The 21448-nt window shown below is 41.3% G+C and overlaps 1 protein-coding gene across 5 annotated transcripts; it reads left to right on the top strand.

The window, feature by feature from the left end:
• The first annotated feature begins 903 nt into the window (after nucleotides 1-903).
• Nucleotides 904-21181, top strand: LOC145343883 (transmembrane protein 80-like). 5 transcript variants are annotated; one of them, XM_080190365.1, is made up of 6 exons: nucleotides 904-969; nucleotides 3640-3656; nucleotides 6040-6133; nucleotides 6229-6321; nucleotides 14188-14389; nucleotides 19153-21181. In XM_080190365.1, exons 1-6 carry the CDS (start codon nucleotides 954-956, stop codon nucleotides 19163-19165), a joined length of 435 nt encoding a protein of 144 aa, XP_080046491.1. In that variant the 5' UTR covers nucleotides 904-953; the 3' UTR covers nucleotides 19166-21181. The 5 variants fall into 5 exon arrangements, with proteins under 5 accessions (XP_080046491.1, XP_080046492.1, XP_080046493.1 ...); XM_080190367.1 differs by having other exon boundaries at nucleotides 969-1035; XM_080190363.1 differs by lacking the exon at nucleotides 904-969 and adding an exon at nucleotides 1129-1615.
• Nucleotides 21182-21448: the final 267 nt, after the last annotated feature.

Below are 21448 nucleotides of genomic sequence, written 5' to 3'. Positions count from 1 at the left end.
CCCAATGTCCTGACTAATCTTTATCCCTTAACTAACATCACATTTACAGATTATGTAGTAATTATCACCTTACTGATTGTCGGAGTTTTTTGGCTGTTGTGTCCCCAATTACATTGACTGCACTTTTAAAAGTACTTCATTAGACATAAAGTGCTTTGGGACGTCTGGCCATGAACGGTACTTTATAAATGCAAGCCATTTTTATTTTCTTCATCGCTATTATTTGCTTTAAGTTTGTTGATTCCGAAATCAATGTTGAAAATGTCTGGAAGTTCCTGAGGAAGAAAGTAAGATATATTGTTAGGCTTTAATAGATTGTGTGGAGCCTTAAACCAGCTGAGTCGTCCCTCTGTGGTCAATCAAAAACAAAGTGACTTAATAAAAGGAATAGCCAGACAAAAGCAAAATACTGTGGATGCTGGAATCTGAAATGAAAACAGAAAATGCTGCAAAATCTTAACAGGTCTGACTGACAGCATCTGTGGAAAACGTCTATTCTCTCTCCATAAATGTTGTCAGTCAGACCTGCTGAGATTTTCCAGTATTTTCCGTTTTTGTTGTTGAAAAGGTTGATTGTACGAGAGATCAAAGTTTTAGGTGGATGCACCAAGTAATTGCAGATGGAGCTTCAATTTAATGTTTCATCCGACAAACCACCTTAGTGCAGCACTCCCCCAGTAGTGCACTGGTGCATCAGCGTTCATTTTTGTGCTTAGGTATATCTGCAGCAGATTGTATTTTTTTTGCACATTTCCAGCTTTCCTTTTATGATGACTAGACATCTAATTGTTTGAATCAGCAAACAGCTTCCTGAAGCACTTTCCTGACCTTGGCTAAATAAAGACATTCGACCTCCCCGACCTTAGAGGGCGCTCGCCTGTCTGGGTTAGTGATGCCTTGACACGACCATTTGCACGGAATGATGGGATACTGGAGGACTCGTGGTTGAAGAGATGGTGCTGCGAAAAGGTGGGGTTAGCAGTGGAAGCGTTGCTATCGCAACCAAAGTGCTCTTGGTCGCCCTAAATAACTCTAGTACGATTGAGTTTAAAGATTGGGGTTTGTGAGAGATCGCAGTCGGAGCTGTACCGACTGAGAAATTTGCCTTGATTTTAAGGAGATGAACGTTCCTCTTTGTTACACGTTGTAAAATGATTTGCTGAAAACACTTTATGGCGTATTACAAATGCATTGGGGATTTCACTTAATTTTTAATGGAGACATGCAGAATAATGTTTATTTCTACCTCAAGCATCCCAATCCTATCCTAAAGATCCTATACTTGTTGGGTCTAGTTTTACGAGTATTAGTAATGCTCTTGTTATCATTGTGTTTAAGCTGAGATTATGAATTTTCCCCAAACTGCGGCTAGAAATTGGGTTGATATTCTATAGCGTTTCAAAGAATGAGAGGCTGATCTCATTGAAACTTAAAAAGTTCTTACAGGATGCAAAAAGGTAGATGCAGATAGGTAGTTTCTCCTGAGTGGTGAGTCTGGAATCAGAGGACACAGTCTCAAAATAAGTCTCAAAATAATTTAGGACACAGATGAAGAGAAATTTCATCACTCAAGAGGGTCGAGAATCTTTGGAATTTGGAATTCTGGACGCCAGAGGTCTGTGGAAGTTCAATCATGTTTTCCCAATATCTGTATTTTAGCAACAAGAATAATAGGATAGCGATCTGGAATGGGAATCCTGACAAATATTTCTTCACTTTTTTAATAACCTAGGATGCTGAGAATGCAGTATCTCAATTTAGATCAGCTGACTCTACAGACTGGGAATCAAATTTGGGATGTTTTGAAATTAAATGCTTAGTTACTTGTTGCCTTTTCCAGCTGAGCCAAGTGTGCAATATTTTAGCTTCTTTATTTTACTCATTAAATTTCACTTGCTGCGTTAGCAGCCAGTGGATGACAATACTGATTGCAAACTTGGCATTATTGGCATATCATGGAAAAGGTATCCACATGTGCGAGGACAATAATCTTTCCCTCAATATCAACAAAACAAAGGAGATAGTCATCAACTTCAGCAAGTGTAGTGGAGGATATGCCCCTCTACATCAATGGGGACGAAGTAGAGATGCTCGAGAGCTTCAGGTTTTAAAGTGCCCAGTCACCAACAGCCTGTCCTGGTCTCCCAGTGTCGACACTGTAATGAAGAAAGCCCATCAACGCCTCTACTTTCTCAGAAGACTAGGGAAATTTGGCATGTCCGCTATGACTGTCACCAACTTTTACAGATGCACCATAGACAGTATTGTTTCTGGTTGTTTCACAGCTTGGTACGGCTCCTGCTCTGTCCAGGAGCGCAGGAAACTACAAAGGGTCATGAACGAAGCCCAGACCTTCACTCAAACCAGCCTCCCATCATTAATATTTCTACACTTCTTGTTGCTGCAGAAAATGAATATTCTGAATATAATGAAGGACCCCATGCAACCTGGACATTCTCTATTCCATCTTCTTTAATTGGGAAAAAGATACAAAAGTCTGAGGACACATACCAACCGATTCAAGAACAACTTTTTCCCTGCTGCCATCAGACTTCTGAATGGATCTACCTAGCATTAAGTTGATCTTTCTCTACGTCCTAGCTATGACTGTAACACTACATTGTGCACTATCTCCTTTCCTTCTCTATGTACAGTATACTTTGTATAGCATGCAAGAAACAATATTTTTCACTGTATACCAGTACATGTGACAATAATAAATGAAATGAAATCAAAATAAGCCCTATTTGCCAAACAGCTAGAATAAATTAATTTGGAAGTTATATATTGCAAAATCACAATGATGAAATTGGTGTATGGCTCTACTGGCTCAACCACCTCCAAGAAATAGTTATTGTAGAAAAATCATAAAACGGTTACAGCACATGAGGAGACCACTTCACTTGTCATGAATGTGCTGCCTGTCTGCAAATGGAACTCTGCTAGTCTTACTATCCCACCTTTCCTCTTATTCCTGCCAACCTTTTCTCTTCAGATAATGCCTCCTTTCAAAGGCATAATAGAATCTGCCTCCAGATCACAGCCACTAACAACATAAACAAGTTTTCTTTAGTTTGCTTGTTTTCCTCTTTAATCCAGGGGTCTAATACTGTTTGGAGTGTTTTCACTGTGGTTGAGATAATATGAAAATGCAAATCAATCATGGAATCTAGGGATTCGTATGTGGATTTTCTTCCTCTCAGTTAGCTTATTAATAAGTGCCACTGTTTATCATGAAAATTACTAGCCTTCTTGGCTGATTCAAATAAGATATTTTATATTTCTATGACAATTTTCAAATTAAAAAAGCTAAATTTTATTTAAAGATTCAGTTATTGTGCTTCCAGTTCTTTTGCTAATCATCTTAGATCAGTGTCTCAGCCTTTTTGTCAACTTAGGCTGTGCCTAGAGAGAGCATTTTGAGTTGAACAACATTAGAGTTAAGTCTAATGGTTAAAAGTTTTGCCATTTGTGCTGGTAGAGTGCAAACAATTTGAGATGATAAATTTAAAAACATAAGTGCACTGGATGATATTAAAGTGTATTAGCTTAAATTATTTTTCCTTTAGTATATTGATACTAATTGATGTTAAATACTTGTTTACATTTGTATTATTAATTGTCTATTTTTCTTTACAGTGAAATCTGCTGCTGTTGTATCCTTTGAAATAAAATGAAGTGTGCCACCCAGTTTTAGGAGCTGGTGTCTTGCAGTCCAGTCCAGCTCAGCTCTCCCAAAGGCACGAATTCTAATACAAGATGTATTCCACAATGTACCAATGACAGTTAACATTTGGGGTTGGTGCGGTGATTGAGGAATCTCCTTGTGAGTCTATGAAGGAGAAGTTCTTCTTCAGAGAAGATGCATTCTGTCTTCCAGTCTTCTGTTTTGTGTTTTTGGTTTCACATTTTTAAGTAATTCAGAAACGTTTCTGTCAGTTATTGCTGACTGTTGCATTTTATGATATGTTCCTGGGAAGTGAGTCTCTCTGGCAAGGTTAGCATTCCTAACTCCCCTTGAGTCAGTGATGATGAACCACTGCAATCCATCTGGTCTAGATAAATTCGCAGTGCTATTAGAGAGGGAGATATAAGATTTTGACGTGGTGGCTTTCAAGAAACAGTGATATAGTTCCAAGTCAGGGTGAGGTGTAGCATGGAGAGAACTTGCAGTTGGTAATGTTTCCATGTGTCTGCTGCCCTTGTTCATCTGGATGGTAGAAATGGAAGGTTTGGAAGATGTTTTGGAGTCTTGGTGAGTGCATTTTGTAGATGGTATGCGCTGCTGCCACTATGAGCCAGTAGTAGAGAGTGTTAATGTTTAAGATAATAGGTGGATATCGATCAACTGGGATGTTTTGCCCTGGATAACGCGAGTTTCTTCAGTATTGTTGGAGAGTTGCACTCATCGAGGCACTTGGTGAATATTCCATCATATTCCTGAATTGTGCCCTGTCAGTGATGGATAGGCTTTGTGGAATCAGGTAAGTATGCACTGCAGAATTCTTAGCCTCTGATCTCCTCTTGTTGCCATAGTATTTATATGGCTGGTCTAGTTAAGTTTTTGGTTAAAGATGATCCCCAGGATGTTGATGGTGGGGTATTCAGCTATGATAATTCTGTTGGATCCAAAGCTAATGGAATAACTCCAACATCCTGCTCAAGTAGATTATTTTTAGTTGTGAGCAACTGCAGTTTGATTTTCCTCAACATCAATCTTTTTGCTCATTCCTTTTGTTATCTAACTATTCTGCAGCCTGCCATTTGCTTAAAGTTTGGGAATGGCCTTGGGACATTTACTTAAAAGAAGTATATAAATACAAATTATTGATCCTTTGTGGTGAGTGGCAGCAGATTGTTTAACTATGGAGAGTCAAACTCAGTGCTGTCCTTTCCAGCAGTGGGCATTGGATGTGTTGGCAGTGGGAATCGTGGCTAATTTTTGCCTCCCAAAAGAAGAAAATGATCAATTGTATCAGCACTGCTGTCAACTGAGTTGATAACATTTAACAAAGCACAGACTTGAACCTATGTCCTGCATGTGGTGGCCACATTAGAAGATGTACTAAATTAAGTCACCTCTCAGAATTTAAGAAAAATCTGATATTAGGTATTAAGCAGGATATCTTTTCAGTGCGCCTCAATAGATTGATTGAGCAATCCCCTTTCTGGGAATCAGCATTTTCTATTTTAAATCTCATTTTCAGGAATGAGGAAATGAATTCTCAGCTGTTTTAGACTAAACTTGAGGGGTAAGTATGAGATTTTACCTCTGTAATTTAGTTACAAAAACAAAAAGAATCAATGACTGGTAGTTTCCATCTGTTTCCTGCATGGAACAAGCGCTGCTTACTGTACTTATAGTAGTTTGTAATTTTTAGCAAGTTCGGTTGCCATGTTTTACCAATTTTCTTAATTAATTTTTGCTTAACATGAGACATTTGCAAGGCCAGCATTTATTGCCCATTTCTAGTTGCCTTTAAGAAGGTGATGATAGGCTGCCTTCTTGAACCATTGCTGTCAATTTGGTGAAGGTACTCCTAATTGCCTCAAGGAAGGGGAGCTCTGTGATTTTGATCTAGGAATCTAGAAAATCTAGCCAGTTCAAAATGTGGGCTGACAGTGGAACACAGACAGAGTTTATTGTAGAATCATGGCTTTACCTGACTTCTGCTTTTGCCTTTTGGTGTTTAAAAAGTCAGAAGTCCAAAGACATCAATAACTGAATTCTGCTGTGGATGATTTCTTTTGCTATGTACTGTAAAATCATAAATTTTTTTTGTACGCCTCGTATTTATGATTTCATTGCATTGCGTAGCAGAAATGTTTTCCTTTGTTATAAAACACAGAAATTAGTTGGAAAAAGTGGACTTCTGATTTAAAAATTAGATTTTTGTTATCTGGTTTCTCTCCATAATTTCCAGATACCAGGTCAGAAATCCTGGATGAAAACTCAGTACACTTGGTCCTGTAAAATTGTCTAATTTATAATATTCCTAGTTTTCATTGTAGCAATATTCCTTAACCAGATCACAACAGCTCTCCTCCATCCCTCTACAGATAGTTTATTATTTCAACATGTTTTATTATTCATTTTATTTTCTTGCTACTTTGCTAATGGTTATCTACAAAAGTAAGTTTTACACTTGTAACTGTTTTGCTGTAACTATTTATAATCATGGTATTTAAAGCATTGAGTCAAGGAATTATTTTCTTTTCGCGTTTTAGGTCAAGCTTTCAGTTTCCCAGATGGTAATCTGGCCTTGGATCTGATTCTTCTGATTCTCATGGTAATTCTGGAAGTGATAAGGCTATATCTTGGTAAGATGTTGCTTTAAATTATGTTGTATTACCCAATTGATGCTCTGTGGTATTACTACTGGTAGCCTGGAGTTTGAGCGCAGTTTTCCTACTTAGTTGTAATTGTGTTCAGCCCCGTTTGTCTTTTCAAAGGCTAGTGCTCAGAAATCTGGTCATTTTGGTGCTAATTGTTAGTTTGAAGTTTTCCTTGATTTGTTCCTTCCCTTAGGTAGGTTATCTATGTTTGAAAGACAGCAGGATTGAATTTCTTTTTTCACTCTTTCTTAAATAATAAATTAATTTATAAAGATTATTTTCTGCCAGTTGGGTACAGTTTGAAACATGTTTTTGTGTGACAGTGATTGCAAATCTGATGCTTTAAGGTGTGATAGATATGTACTAAATACCAGATGTTATGATATCCATGAAGGACACGGGGGGGGGTCATCAACAGATCTCCCCATTGGCTTTGTGAAGTATGAACTCCCTTATTGAGCGAATCCAATGGGAAATGAACAACGTGTGATTAATATCTGTTGCTCTAACCCAGACTGTTGTTGTAGGCTCCCAGGTACAGACTTGCTTGCTGTAAGCCGGTAGTGCAGTTCTTCTTTTGATTTCCAACAAAGGTTTCTGGTGATGGGGAACTGGCCTTGGCTGAATTACTATACCAATTATACTATTACGTTATCCATTGCTTTTCTAACGAGTGCCGTCATGCCATTTAACACAGTGGATTATCAGGGCTGTGTTGTAAAAAATCAGCCTGTTTTAACCCTTATACGGTGGACAAATAACTTTGAGTAGACGTCTTATTAGTACAAACAATATTTATTTAAACCCACACAATCAATAATCACCCACCTGACCAACCATAAGTTATCTTACAGAAAATACTAGAATTCAAGTACAATACAAGACCTTGACTTAACTGTGTGTGACTGACAAATACCCAAACAGATACTGGCCTTTATCTGTGTGCTGGTCTTGGTAGTTGTCTGTGTAGTTTGGTCCTTTGCTCTGGTCTGGCATTCTGGCTGTAGTCTCTCTTTCTTCCTTCTTGGGTGTGCTGGCTCTCCTCTTGCTGGCGATGTTCACCATTGTTGTAGCTTGTTCGTGGGATCAGAGAGAGAGAGAGAGATTCCTGGTTGTGCAACATCCTTCATGCCCCGTTTGGTTTCACGCCCTTTTTTTGGCCATTGCCAATCAATCGATCAGGACTTGATCACCCTGATCGATAAGAGTCCAATCAGGTGCTACCACACTGATCTCTGGGTGTGTCCCCGGTGGCCATGCCTGTATGTGTTGTAGGCACATAGGTCACATACCTTCCTCCTAAATAAGGATTCACGGTGCCTTTACGTCTGGCACACAACCCAGTGTGATCAGAAAGTCTCTTTCATCCTGGAGATGGCCCATATCCTGTGTATTCACTCATCAGGGTTGCAGCCTGTTTGTCTGTCTTTAAACTGCAGCCTGTCGGTTTAGTTTCTTGCCCAGTTATCCCAGAGTGCTTTACAAAACGCCATTTTAGTTGGCCTGTTTGGCTACATTCCCCCCTTTGATCCTGAACGCAAAGCGTGATGGATCACAAATTCAGGACCAATATCTGTCAGGAATTCCCCAGTCACTCAACAGTCAAGCAAGGCCCAGGTATTGACATGTACAGTAATAATGCATCCCTACAACATATTCCGGAGGCTACAGACAACAAGTCTACAATACAAATATAAACAACCACATATTCTAAACCCCATTATTACAATAAGCTAGTTACCCACAAATACAGACAATCAGATATTCCAAACACCAAACAAATAAATTAATTATAAACCAACATTTAAACAAACATTAGAATAAAGTATATCTGAGACACATTTTGGTAGTAGAATTTCAAATGGCTCATTAATATAAATGGTAAAATGGCAGCCTTCCTATAAACATTGTTCTACTGAATTAGAGGAGGCCATGATTCAAGGGCGAACCCTACATTCTGCCTCCGTGTCATCCTCTTTTTCCATCGGCTGAATTGGACTGTGAGGATGATCAGATATACTAGGGTAAACAAAATTAATACTACAGCCAGGTGTGACATTAAGCGAACAAATGGATGGATTTGGATGTTTGAGCCCCAGTTCCAAAGGTCATCCCACCAAGTGGTGACTTTGATTTCCTTAATCCTCTTTTTTTACCTCTTGGGTCTGCTGTACTACTTTGGTGAAGGTTCTGTGGGCTGTAGCCAATTTTGCCCGAATCAGGTTCAATTCCTCCGGCAGGAGGTTTAAGCTTGTATCATGTTTCTCATGGTACTCCCCTAGAGTCTGTCGGAGCTCGTCAGTGGCGTTCACATCTATCCTCTCCCTCTTATGAATGTCTGTTAGTTGAATGAAGCCCACTCTAGCTGGTATGTCTGGTTTGATGCAGAATGTAGTGTTAGTAATGTTACAATGGGTTGTGCCATACTGATATTGTTTCAGGGATGTGGTAAGACAGTATCTCCCTGCTCCTTTGTAAGCTACCCAAGTTATGTCTGTGTCCAGGTTACGAGCTTCTACTGAGCAATTTAGACTAGTGTTTGTTCTGAAGCCACACAGTGCATGCTCATTTAAATAAACTGGGTACGGACATGCAATTATTTCATCAGTTTGCTGACATCTGTCCAGAGTAGTGCCTATGAGTCTCCCTTTTTCCACTGCGTATGGTAAAGTGCCATCATACCCTATCCAGATATCTTCATGGATAGTTCCTATATTTTCCACTTCAAAGACCCTCAGTCCAACCTGGTCGTCAGTGATTATGGGGAGCCCTAATATCATTCCCAGGGCTTTCCCTGGAGTCCCCTTGCAGTCGTCGTTGCATAGTAGTTATACTCGTTCTGAACAACCTTCTTTCCTAATTCCAGCCCTTTTCTGGACCATAGGCTAGACAGGCTAGCTCCATGCACCCATGGTTAGTGTATGCCCACCAGTCACTAGTGAGGGTCATCCTTAGGAAGCAGTAATCAGAGCTCCTATTATCTTTCCTGTACACCACTCCTTGGATATTACATCCACCGGTGATACTCTTATTGGGGTGTACCCATAGGATGCCATCCTCACATTTGCCTGCTTCTGGTGGGATGAACTGCATATATCCAGGGTATCGTAGGCTGCTCTTCTGGTCTTTGGTTGAGGTGGTGTCTGTGGTTCGGTCTGAGACGAGGAATCCCAGATAGCAGAGAAGTATGTTGTTTATTCTAGGGGAGATCAAGGTAGCACCTGTTAATTCTTATTAATATCTGATTCTCTTTCCAATTTCATTACAAGAATGTCGTATGACTCCCCCCCCAACTTTTTCCAAAAAAAACAAAGAAATAAGTAAATGAATAATAAAGGCCCAATAGTGTCATACGAAGGGTTGGTTGGCAATCAGTGTTTAATGGGGTTGAGTAGGGTGAGGAATTTGCAGAACGTGAAAATAAAATGTCAATTGGGTGATGCGTGGAGTGGATGGATAAAGCTATTTACATTTGGATGAATCAGTTTCATTTAATCTAGCCCGATCTAATTCCCCATATACTCCTGTGAAGTGGATCCACAAACGACTGGCAAAGGCAGTCGGATGTTCCCCTTTCCTCTGTCTGCATTTATTTAACCCATCTACAGGATCCCCTTTATTAAATCCTATCGCAGTCAATATCGCTTCCTTAATTTCGTTTAATGTTCCTTCCCCAACATTTTGAGGGGCTGGCAGGGCAGACCGTACAGACTTACTTAAGCACATGACTATCAGCTTCACCTCTCTCTCATCCAGCCCATGCATTATCTTTTGCTGCCTAACATCCTCAAAGAAACTGTATGGGTCAGCCGATGGCTCAAAAGTTGTGATTTTATTTGCAATCTCAGCCAATTGTGCCACTGTAAATGGAGTCGTGTATGTAACAGCTGAGTCCTGACCCCCTCCTGTCCGACGTTCAGTCGTCACAGGGTACATTGGTACTGGAGGTGAATCTGGGGGTGCCGTGGGTATGACCTCCCCTGGGAAAGATGGTGGTGGACCCCAACCCTCGGTTTGCATAACATAAAGTCTAGCATTTTCCTTTAACTCTCCCCAGTCTGCACTCTCTATCCCCTTTTCCTCTTCTGTCCCGAAGGCACACATAAATCCATTTTGAACTGATAATAGGGATTCCAGCCTTGAGATTTCTCGTTGGCATTTTGAGTGGTCAGCAGATGCCTGTCTCTGTTCTTTACTGGCTTGATGTAGAGCTTTTATAGCAGCCTGCAGATCAGTGCACTTAGCTTCCAATCGTGCTACTGCCTGCTCAGCTTCGTCTCTGGCCAACACAGCACGCTGGGCATCTTGGTAGGCTCTCTCATACTGGGTTTGGAAATTGCCCAGATGTAATAAATTTGCCTGGTTAGTTCGCCTTAATTCATCTATCTCTCTGTCCTTTTCGGCTTTTATCTGTTCTATCCTCTCCTGCTGCTGTTCCTTTAGTCTCTTGATCTCCTCCTCCTTTTCCACCTGTGCCTGTTTTGATTCCTCCAGTGCCTTACGTATCTCTCTGTCCTTTTCGGCTTTTATCTCCTCCAATTCCTTACGAACTGTGTTTAACTCCTTTTCTGTACCTAGCAGCTGTCCGAAGCAGCTCACAATAGCAATCTGTTTCTCATATTTGTTTGCCTGCTTTCCCTGAACTTTCCTTAGATCATCCCAATACTTCTGCCCTAGGAATCCCGGTCCCGTCTCAGTATTGGCACAAGATTCTGCCCATAGGGGCCACCCTTTCTTCTTAATATATTCCCTGATTTTTTTTCCCATATGGGACACTTCTCTGGCTCTATACTGTTTCCTGCCATTCTATATTTAATGACAAGGGGTAGGGAGGCGATCGGACTGCGGGTACGGCTTTATGCTATGTTCCGGTCCTAATCCCTCTGGGTTCTAATACAAACCTACAGAGTTTACCCTATCCTCCTTGTTAGTAACAATACATGCACAATAAACAATTTCCCGAAAGCAGTTATTTGTCCAATAAGGAGTTCACACCTGTTGGCTCTGAGTTTTAAATAACCATTCAATTTAAAGTCTGTGGGGTTCGATATCGGAGCAACAAAGTTACTTCTTATCGATGCCCACCCAGGGACGCCAAATGTTGTAAAAAAATCAGCCTGTTTTAACCCTTATACGGTGGACAAATAACTTTGAGTAGACATCTTATTAGTACAAACAATATTTATTTAAACCCACACAATCAATAATCACCCACCTGACCAACCATAAGTTATCTTACAGAAAATACTAGAATTCAAGTACAATACAAGACCTTGACTTAACTGTGTGTGACTGACAAATACCCAAACAGATACTGGCCTTTATCTGTGTGCTGGTCTTGGTAGTTGTCTGTGTAGTTTGGTCCTTTGCTCTGGTCTGGCATTCTGGCTGTAGTCTCTCTTTCTTCCTTCTTGGGTGTGCTGGCTCTCCTCTTGCTGGCGATGTTCACCATTGTTGTAGCTCATTCGTGGGATCAGAGAGAGAGAGAGATTCCTGGTTGTGCAGCATCCTTTATGCCCCGTTTGGTTTCACGCCCTTTTTTTGGCCATTGCCAATCAATCGATCAGGACTTGATCACCCTGATCGATAAGAGTCCAATCAGGTGCTACCACACCGATCTCTGGGTGTGTCCCCGGCGGCCATGCCTGTATGTGTTGTAGGCACATAGGTCACATACCTTCCTCCTAAATAAGGATTCACGGTGCCTTTACGTCTGGCACACAACCCAGTGTGATCAGAAAGTCTCTTTCATCCTGGAGATGGCCCATATCCTGTGTATTCACTCATCAGGGTTGCAGCCTGTTTGTCTGTCTTTAAACTGCAGCCTGTCGGTTTAGTTTCTTGCCCAGTTATCCCAGAGTGCTTTACAAAACGCCATTTTAGTTGGCCTGTTTGGCTACAGCTGGATTAATCAATTTGTGTTTTTGTTACATGTTGCATTGGGATTTTTGCTCCTGTTTTGGGGATCGAGTTCCATATCTTTGCCCAATTTTCTGTGGAAACTGTAAATCAATGGCTTTGATCATCATTATATATGTCTTCACTAAGGACACAATTTTTTTCCCACAAAATAAACTTTATTTCAGGTAGCTAGTTTTATTATTGTAAATTCAAACAGGAAAACAATCAAGAATTTAACACTCAACAGTAAAAAGATATTTGTCTTTTTCAAAAAAATCTTAATTGAATTCTCAAAAGTATACTTTCAAATTAATCTTTTGTGAAGTTGTTGTACATTTGATTGCTTGATTGCACAGTATCAGCAGGTGATGAAATATTCAAGTTTCTTGACATGAGTGTATCTCCATTTCTAATTTCTGTCAGCTTATTGATTCAACTAGGGAAGTATTTCACTTCTGTTCAGGTGACCTTGGAAAGGGAAAAGTTCAAGGTCCTGATCACCATCTAATAACTCCTGCTGGAATGTGACTTTGTAGCTATTGCATTGATAGATCAATAGCTCATTGTTATTCTTCTTATGTGAAATAGTGCCCTCCTATCAGGCCACTTGTGTATGTATGCATGTATGTAAAACTGGATTAAACTAATTTCACTTTTTTTTAGCAGATTCCACGTCGTACAGTTTAGTGCTTCTATTCTGGGAGGATATCACAGTTTGGCAACATGATGGGATACTGATTCCCTAGCCAAGCTAATTTGGGTTGGAAAAGCTTCCAGCGAACCAACTGAGAATTCTTTATGAGAATAGGTTTCATAATCTGGTTTTTGAGATGGATGGATTGACCAAAGGTGGCTGCTTCAGCAGGTATTATTGAGAGATTGGGAAGTACAGTCATGCCTCTGTGTCTGGTGTATTTAGAGATTCTTGAGCTGCTCAAGAATTTGCTTGCAACATCAAAGATAAAGTCCAAGCCACTGGCGAATGGCACTGCAGTCCATAGTGATTGGAGGTTGCAGAAAGTTATTGTTTCGGAGGAGGGAATGAGTTGCCCAGTGAAGACTTTGGAGAGTTTATCATGTTTTTGAAAAAGTTGGTCTTCATTGTGATTTTGGAGAATTTCAAGGGAACATGTTACAAGACAGGTTTCATTTGGTTTAAAAAGTCAACACATTCACAGTAACTTTATGACATTGCCAAAGTTCATTTTCAATATAACTTGCCAGACAGCTTTGTCATGGACATGGCAGAATGTGAGACAAGTTAGAGTTAACAACAGTCAGTCATCCTCTTATGTAAATAAGCTGCAGTTCAGTAAGCAGGGGGCCTCAGTGACAGCAATTAAAAAAAAGTTCAAGGGATATAGGCTTTGTTGGCTAGGCCAGTGTTTATTGCCCATCCTTATTTCCCTTTTGAGAAAGTAGTGGTGAGTTGTCTTCATGAACTGCTGCAGTCCTGTGGTGTAGCTACACCCAAAATGCTGTTAGGGACGGAGTTTGTGGAAGGGGTGTAACTGAAGCAGGCTGCTTGGTCCACGAGGGTGTCAAGCAGGCTGTTAACCACACCATTTTTGATAAAGTATCATGAAAAGATTTTGAATTTTTATAGTTCTTTAGAAGCATGTGAAAACCAAGAACAAGTAATCGATCTGTCAAGCCAATATCTATACAGTCACCTTTCGCAGCAGGAATCATTAGATAGTGATCTGGAGCAGGCATATTTCCCTTTCCTAGCTTACCTGTGCTAACATGAATTGTGTTCCAAATACGAAACCAACTAAGTTGGCACAGACATAGCTTGAGCCTGAGGTCTTCTGGTCTGTATGGCTTAGTGCTACATTAAGCTATATGGTTGCTTTAGGTCTGCATACAGTAAAATTGTATATGTGTGTGACTTTGAATGTAATGAGTCTCCAAAGGTGTTGATGTGTTGAAGCTCTCTTCTTTCCCTAGGTTTAAAAGGTAACCTGACAGAAGAGGCGGTTCCAATTGTTACTAGCCTGGCCCTGACAATTGGAAATCTGTTGCTTTGTCTGTACTTCTTGTTCTGGCAGACCTATGTGTTGAAAGCAGATGTAATAATCAATGCAATCCTCCTCGTAACCTATGGACTGGAGGGCGTATTGGATATAATTGCCATTTCAGCTTTTGCCAGGTAATTTGATCAATTGGATCTAATTTTAAGTTCTGAAGTCAATGACATTAATACAGCATTGATAGCTGCTAACTGTCACCTTTTTTTCCCACAAAGAAATCATCATCATGTGCCCAATGGAATCCTGTAACTGGCTCAATTAGTAAAGGGAATGTGTGATTGAACCAAACAGATTAGGTTCAATCCCTCTCATATGTTTATTTCAGTAAGGATCTTATGAGTATTAAAAATTGACACCAGTCAGGGTTTCCATTCCTGATCACAATCCTCTGATTCCTGGTGGAACAGTACATGTGGCTTAATATTTTACAAACATTTTTGAAATAGTTTTTTTCATGCTTTAGGTGAGGGTGGTGAATAGAAAGCTTCCATTTCAGATAGCGTTGTTACAGGAAAATACCATCAAAACTGTATCATACACAATCCAAGGTTGCATATAGAATGGTAAGATGTAATACTCCCAAGTTGTCGACAGGATGGTTAGATGCAGAGCATATCTTCCTGAATGATTCATGGAACACTTCTAGGTTGGCTTTTAAATGGGTTAGATACAAAATAAAACCTCGGCTTCAGGATAGAAATGTGCTTCAGCCTCAGAAGTAAGTATTCCCTCTTGTAAAAAATTCCCATTTCTCACACCAACAATCTATTAGCCTATTGAAGTGAAAGTACCAATTTGTATTTAATTATATGTAGTTATGCATTCTGGACAAAAATTTACAAGACTTGGATTGTGACCCAAATTTACACAGAACCCTGAAAAGCATTTGGATATCTGAGGAACTTATTAACATAAGAACATAAGAAATAGGAGCAGGAGTAGGCCAACTAGCCCTTCGAGCCTGCTCCGCCATTCAATAAGATCATGGCTGATCTGTCGTGGCTCAGTTCCACATTCCCGCCCTCTCCCCATAACCCTTAATCCCCTCTCTCAACAAAAACCCATCAACCCGCGTCTTAAAAATATTTAGCGAGGCAGCCTCCACCACTTCAATGGGCAGAGAATTCCAGAGATTCACCACCCTTTGAGTGAAGAAGTTCCTCCTCAACTCCGTTCTAAACCGCCCCCCCTTTATCTTGAGGCTATGCCCCCTAGTCCTACTATCCTTTCTGAGCGGGAAGAGTCTCTCCACTTCTATCCTATCCATCCCATTCATCATCTAATACGTCTCAATGAGATCTCCCCTCATTCTTCTAAACTCCAACGAGTACAAGCCTAATCTATTCAGCCTCTCCTTATAGCTCAACCCCCTCAACTCCGGCATCAGCCTAGTAAACCTCCTCTGCACTCCCTCCAAGGCTAAAATATCCTTGCGTAAGTACGGCGCCCAAAACTGCACACAGTACTCCAGCTGCGGCCTCACCAATGCCCTATACAGCCGCAGCAAGACCTCCCTACTTTTATATTCAATCCCCCTCGCGATGAAGGCCAGCATCCCATTTGCCTTCCTGACCACCTGCTGCACGTGCAAGCTGGGTTTTTGCGACTCATGCACAAGGACCCCGAGGTCCCTCTGCACCATCGCCTGCTGCAGTTTTTCTCCACGTAAGTAATAATCCTTCCTACCATTATTCCTACCAAAGTGGACCACCTCGCACTTGCCAACATTAAATTCCATTTGCCAGTTCCTGGCCCATTCGCCCAGCCTATCTAGATCCTTCTGTAGACTCTCCCCACCCTCCGCACAATTTGCCTTTCCACCAATTTTGGTGTCATTAGCAAATTTTGACACCCTACACTCGGTTCCCTCCTCCAGATCATCTATATAAATGGTAAATAGCTGATGCCCCAGCACCGACCCCTGGGGCACTCCACTAGTCACCATCCGCCAATCCGAATAGCACCCATTGACCCCCACTCTCTGCCTCCTATTTGACAACCAATCCTCTATCCACGCTAACACCCTACCCCCAACTCCATGCCCCCTGACCTTCTGTAATAACCTCTTGTGAGGTACCTTGTCAAACGCCTTCTGAAAATCCAGAAAGACCACATCCACCGGCTCTCCTCTATCCACCGCCCTAGACACATCCTCATAGAACTCCAGTAAATTTGTCAGACACGACTTCCCTTTAAGGAAACCGTGCTGCGTCTGCTCTATCAAGCAGTTCCCCTCAAGATTCCCCTCAAGATCCCTCAAGATGGTTAGTTTAACGTCTGTGGTAGGTAAAATGTTAGAATCCATCATTAAGCAGGAAATTGCGAGGCATCTTGAAGGGAATTGCTTGATAGGGCGGACGCAACACGGTTTCATTAAAGGGAAGTCGTGTCTGACAAATTTACTGGAGTTCTATGAGGATGTGTCTAGGGCAGTGGATAGAGGAGAGCCGGTGGATGTGGTCTTTCTGGATTTTCAGAAGGCGTTTGACAAGGTACCTCACAAGAGGTTATTGCAGAAGGTCAGGGGACATGGAGTTGGGGGTAGGGTGTTAGCGTGGATAGAGGATTGGTTGTCAAATAGGAGGCAGAGAGTGGGGGTCAATGGGTGCTATTCGGATTGGCGGATGGTGACTAGTGGAGTGCCCCAGGGGTCGGTGCTGGGGCATCAGCTATTTACCATTTATATAGATGATCTGGAGGAGGGAACCGAGTGCAGGGTGTCGAAATTTGCTGATGACACCAAGATTGGGGGAACGGCAAATTGTGCGGAGGGTGTGGAGAGTCTGCAGAAGGATCTAGATAGGCTGGGCGAATGGGCCAGGAAATGGCAAATGGAATTTAATGTTGGCAAGTGTGAGGTGGTCCACTTTGGTAGGAAGAATGGTAGGAAGGACTATTACTTACGTGGCGAAAAACTGCAGCAGGCGACGGTGCAGAGGGACCTCGGGGTCCTTGTGCATGAATCGCAAAAACCCAGCTTGCAGGTGCAGCAGGTGGTCAGGAAGGCGAATGGGATGCTGGCCTTCATAGCGAGGGGGATTGAATATAAAAGTAGGGAGGTCTTGCTGCAGCTGTATAGGGCATTGGTGAGGCCGCAGCTGGAGTACTGTGTGCAGTTTTGGGCGCCGCACCTGCGCAAGGATATTTTGGCCCTGGAGGGAGTGCAGAGGAGGTTTACTAGGCTGATACCGGAGTTGAGGGGATTGAGCTATGAGGAGAGGCTGAATAAACTAGGCTTGTACTCGTTAGAGTTTAGAAGAATGAGGGGAGATCTCATTGAGACGTATAAGATGATGAATGGGATGGATAGGGTAGAGGTGGAGAGACTCTTCCCGCTCAAAAAAGACAGTAGGACTAGGGGGCACAGCCTCAAGATAAAGGGGAGGCGGTTTAGAACGGAGTTGAGGAGGAACTTCTTCACTCAAAGGGTGGTGAATCTCTGGAATTCTCTGCCCGTTGAAGTGGTGGAGGCTGCCTCGCTAAATATTTTTAAGAAGCGGGTTGATGGGTTCTTGATAAGAGAGGGGATTAAGGGTTATGGGGAGAGGGCGGGAAAGTGGAACTGAGCCACGACAGATCAGCCATGATCTTATTGAATGGCGGGGCAGGCTCGAAGGGCTAGATGGCCTACTCCTGCTCCTATTTCTTATGTTCTTATGTTCTTATGCCTCGCTATTTCCTCCTTGATGACGGATTCTAACATTTTACCTACAACAGACGTTAAACTAACAGGCCTATAATTCCCCGCCTTTTGCCTGGCACCCTTCTTAAACAACGGCGTAACATTAGCCGTTTTCCAATCTTCCGGCACTTCCCTGGAATCCAGCGACATCTGGAAAATAACCACCAAGGCATCCACCATCACCTCCGCCATTTCTTTCAGGACCCTCGGATGCATTCCATCCGGTCCTGGGGACTTGTCAACAATCAGCCCCTCCAGTCTGTCGAGCACCACCTCTCTAGTAACAGTAATGTCATCGAGACCCTCCAGTCCTACCACCTTTCCATCTCTAACATCCGGCAAATTATTCACGTCCTCCTCCGTGAAGACTGAAACAAAAAAGTTATTCAAGACCTCCGCCATATCCCCATCCCCTACCACTAAGTCCCCCTTCTCATCCTCTAAGGGACCAACGTTCACCCTAGCCAGCCTCTTCCTTTTTATATATTTATAAAAACTCTTGCTATCCTTTTTTATATTAAGCGCTAGCCCAGCTTCATAGTTTCTCCTACCCTTCTTTATCAACTTCTTTGTCAATCTTGGTTTATTCTTACTTCAATGATGTAAAGATGCCGGCGTTGGACTGGGGAAGCACAGTAAGAAGTCCCACAACACCAGGGTAAAGTCCAACAAGTTTATTTGGTAGCACAAGCTTTTGGAGCATTGCTCCTTCATCAGGTGAGTCAAGTCATCTGATGAAGAAGCAGTGCTCTGAAAACTTGTGCTACCCAGTAAACCTGTTGGACTTTACCCTGGTGTTGTGGGACTTCTTACTGTGCTTACAACTCAATCATGAGAGTAACTACATAGTCTGACTCACTGATTCACCTTGTACTCAATTAGCCAACAATTCCTGTCTTGGATGAGCTACTAGATGATTATCCAACAGAAATTAGCAAAAGAAACATTGGATAGATTTTGAAATGTTACTGTGGAAGTGATACAGTGTTAGATGCTATTCTTTCAGTGCTGGATGTGGAGTTGAATCCAGCTCAGATATATAAAATGGCTTTCACGTAAACTCTTCATTGTGCATAACGATTTCACTTTAAGCAAGCGGGAAGTATTCTTCAGTGTCTTGAATTTACTGGTCTATCTTTTCAATTTGATTTCAGTAGTGCTGTTCAAAGACATTTATAGTATATCTTGTATTTTGCCCAGGTTCTACGCGTGATGTGACTGGAATGATGCATCATTTGCTTAGGCTGCCAAGACATTCCCACCATCTGGAGTTATTTGCAGTTTGCGTCAATGGGATCAAAACTACATTTTTTAAATTTAAATTTTATTTTTGTAGGGGATTTTTGGGTAAGTTTCTCCTACGTATTTCTGATCTCCATTTTATCTGATACCTGCAGCCAAGAGGATCCACTGGTTGCCCTCATGTTGCTGGTATTGTTCCCTGCAGTCCAGTATCAAGATATACCAGATACTATCTTGCACTCAAACATTCCTCAGATTGGGAGCTGGGCTGCGGTAGTGGCGTTGAACTTGCATCCACCTAAGCTTTGCCCTCTGCAATGAATGATGTCATCTTGTTGTCAATTCACTGAGATCATGATTATTCTTAATTTTAGCCTATTTGGAGGGAAATGGAATTTCCTGAAGAGAATACAAGTTCCAAGGATGTTTCAGATCATAAGTTGTAACAACTTTATAATATTTGTATCACAATAAAAGCATTTATAATGAAAAGAAATCTGGATTAAATTCTGGTTGTTCTAAAGTAAAATGTACTTTTTCCAGCTATTAACCAATTGGTGGGGTATTGTAATGGATACATGGAAATTTTGTGCTAATTCCCACTTCAACTGTGGACAAACATCAAGTGGATTTCAGGTAGGCTCAACTTAACAGTCAATGATCACTGTCTACTGTCAACTTTTACAGACGGGCATTTTTTCCACTCCATATTTCAGTTATGCAGTCTGTTGGTGACAAAGGCCTTTTGGGACCTTGAACAGGTCTGTGTAAGCACCTGGACACACATCTGGCAGGCTATTCAACTACAGCAAAGTCCCATTTTTAGAGGTCCTGTTTACTTTAAAATTGTGCTGCTTTTAGGGCCAGTAGCCTCGATTTACATCTTAAATTGTGATTTAGTATCATTATTCATCATCTTTGCACACCATTTTAAAGGCTATTTTAAAGCCAGTATAATGCTTTAGAGATGTGCTGAAGAAGTCAAACATTACTGACTCATGGTGCCAGACCAAATTGGGAGAATCTTCATTTGGGGAAGACACCGAACACAGATTTGTCAGGAACATATGGAAGAGAGGTCAAGATGGCAGCGAGAATGCAAAAAAACCTCCAAACAACTCCTTGAACTTACCGTCCAAGAAACAGCTGCTCTGCATGTCGCAGTTTGCAGATCCCACATTAACTTTGAAGATATTTCTGAACCCAATGAACCAAAGTTAAGTCATCCCCAAACCCAAGATACTGCCCAAGAAGAAAGAGAGACTGATCAATTTAGAGGATTTGAATAATTATTTGAAGGGAACCAATGTGAAAGGGTATTGGGAATAGGCAGGAGAATGGCACTAAATGCTCATCTGGAGAGCTGGTGCACCTTATCACTGTTAATTAATTTGAATTTATATAATATTTTACTAGGAATAAACAGTACTACACATTTGTTGTGCAGTTTTTCCAATTTGTATGTGGGGTGAGAATTAGCCAAAGGAATTTAACTTCGGTTTTAACATAGATTCCTGCAGGGACCTTTGATTTACTTGACATTATTTCATTTAAAGTCACAAATTTCAGAAATGCAACGACTTTAGTTGAAGACCTACTGTTTGGTCAACTTGATCCTCTTTGCTCTCTGAATTTTAGAAGTGATCAGATGCAAGGGATCTAAACACTAGATTGCGTTGTTCACCCTCATGAAATTTAAAAAGTACTTGGGTATGCGCTTGAAGTATTGTAACCCACAATCTTAGAGACCAAAGTTATGGAAAGTAGCATCAGACTGGATAGCTTTTTATTGGCTAGAACAGACAATGATGATCTGAATGACCTCCCTGCATGCTGTAACTTCATATAAGTAATTTTTGAATTAGTAGCAGAGGATCTCTTAGATAAGCTAACTCACTTAGGTTGACCTTGAGTAACTCAGTCCAATACCATCCATATGCTACACCTGACTATCGAGCTATTTTGGATAGGTGGAGTGCGATTAGGTGGATTGTTTTTGCAGAAAGCTGGTGTGGACTTGACTGGCCAAATGGCCTTCTCTTGTGCTGTAATTATTCTATGATTGTATAAAAGAGATCAGGCCATCTTTCAGAAAACCGGCTTATTTATTTTCAAAGGATCAACTTCAATCTTTTTTGCATAATGCCATAAATAGTTCAATTTTGGCCAAAGATTTTGACAGAAGCCAATCAGTTCTGAAACAAAACTATTGATATTTCAGGGGCTAGAACTTTGTTGAATAAGATCCCATTGA

This window comes from Carcharhinus amblyrhynchos, chromosome 6 (assembly GCF_965287045.1).
Source record: "Carcharhinus amblyrhynchos chromosome 6, sCarAmb.v2.hapA, whole genome shotgun sequence".
Taxonomy (NCBI): Eukaryota; Metazoa; Chordata; class Chondrichthyes; order Carcharhiniformes; family Carcharhinidae; genus Carcharhinus; species Carcharhinus amblyrhynchos.
Note: the sequence above shows the minus strand (reverse complement) of the source record. Positions and strands in the feature narration are given on the sequence as shown.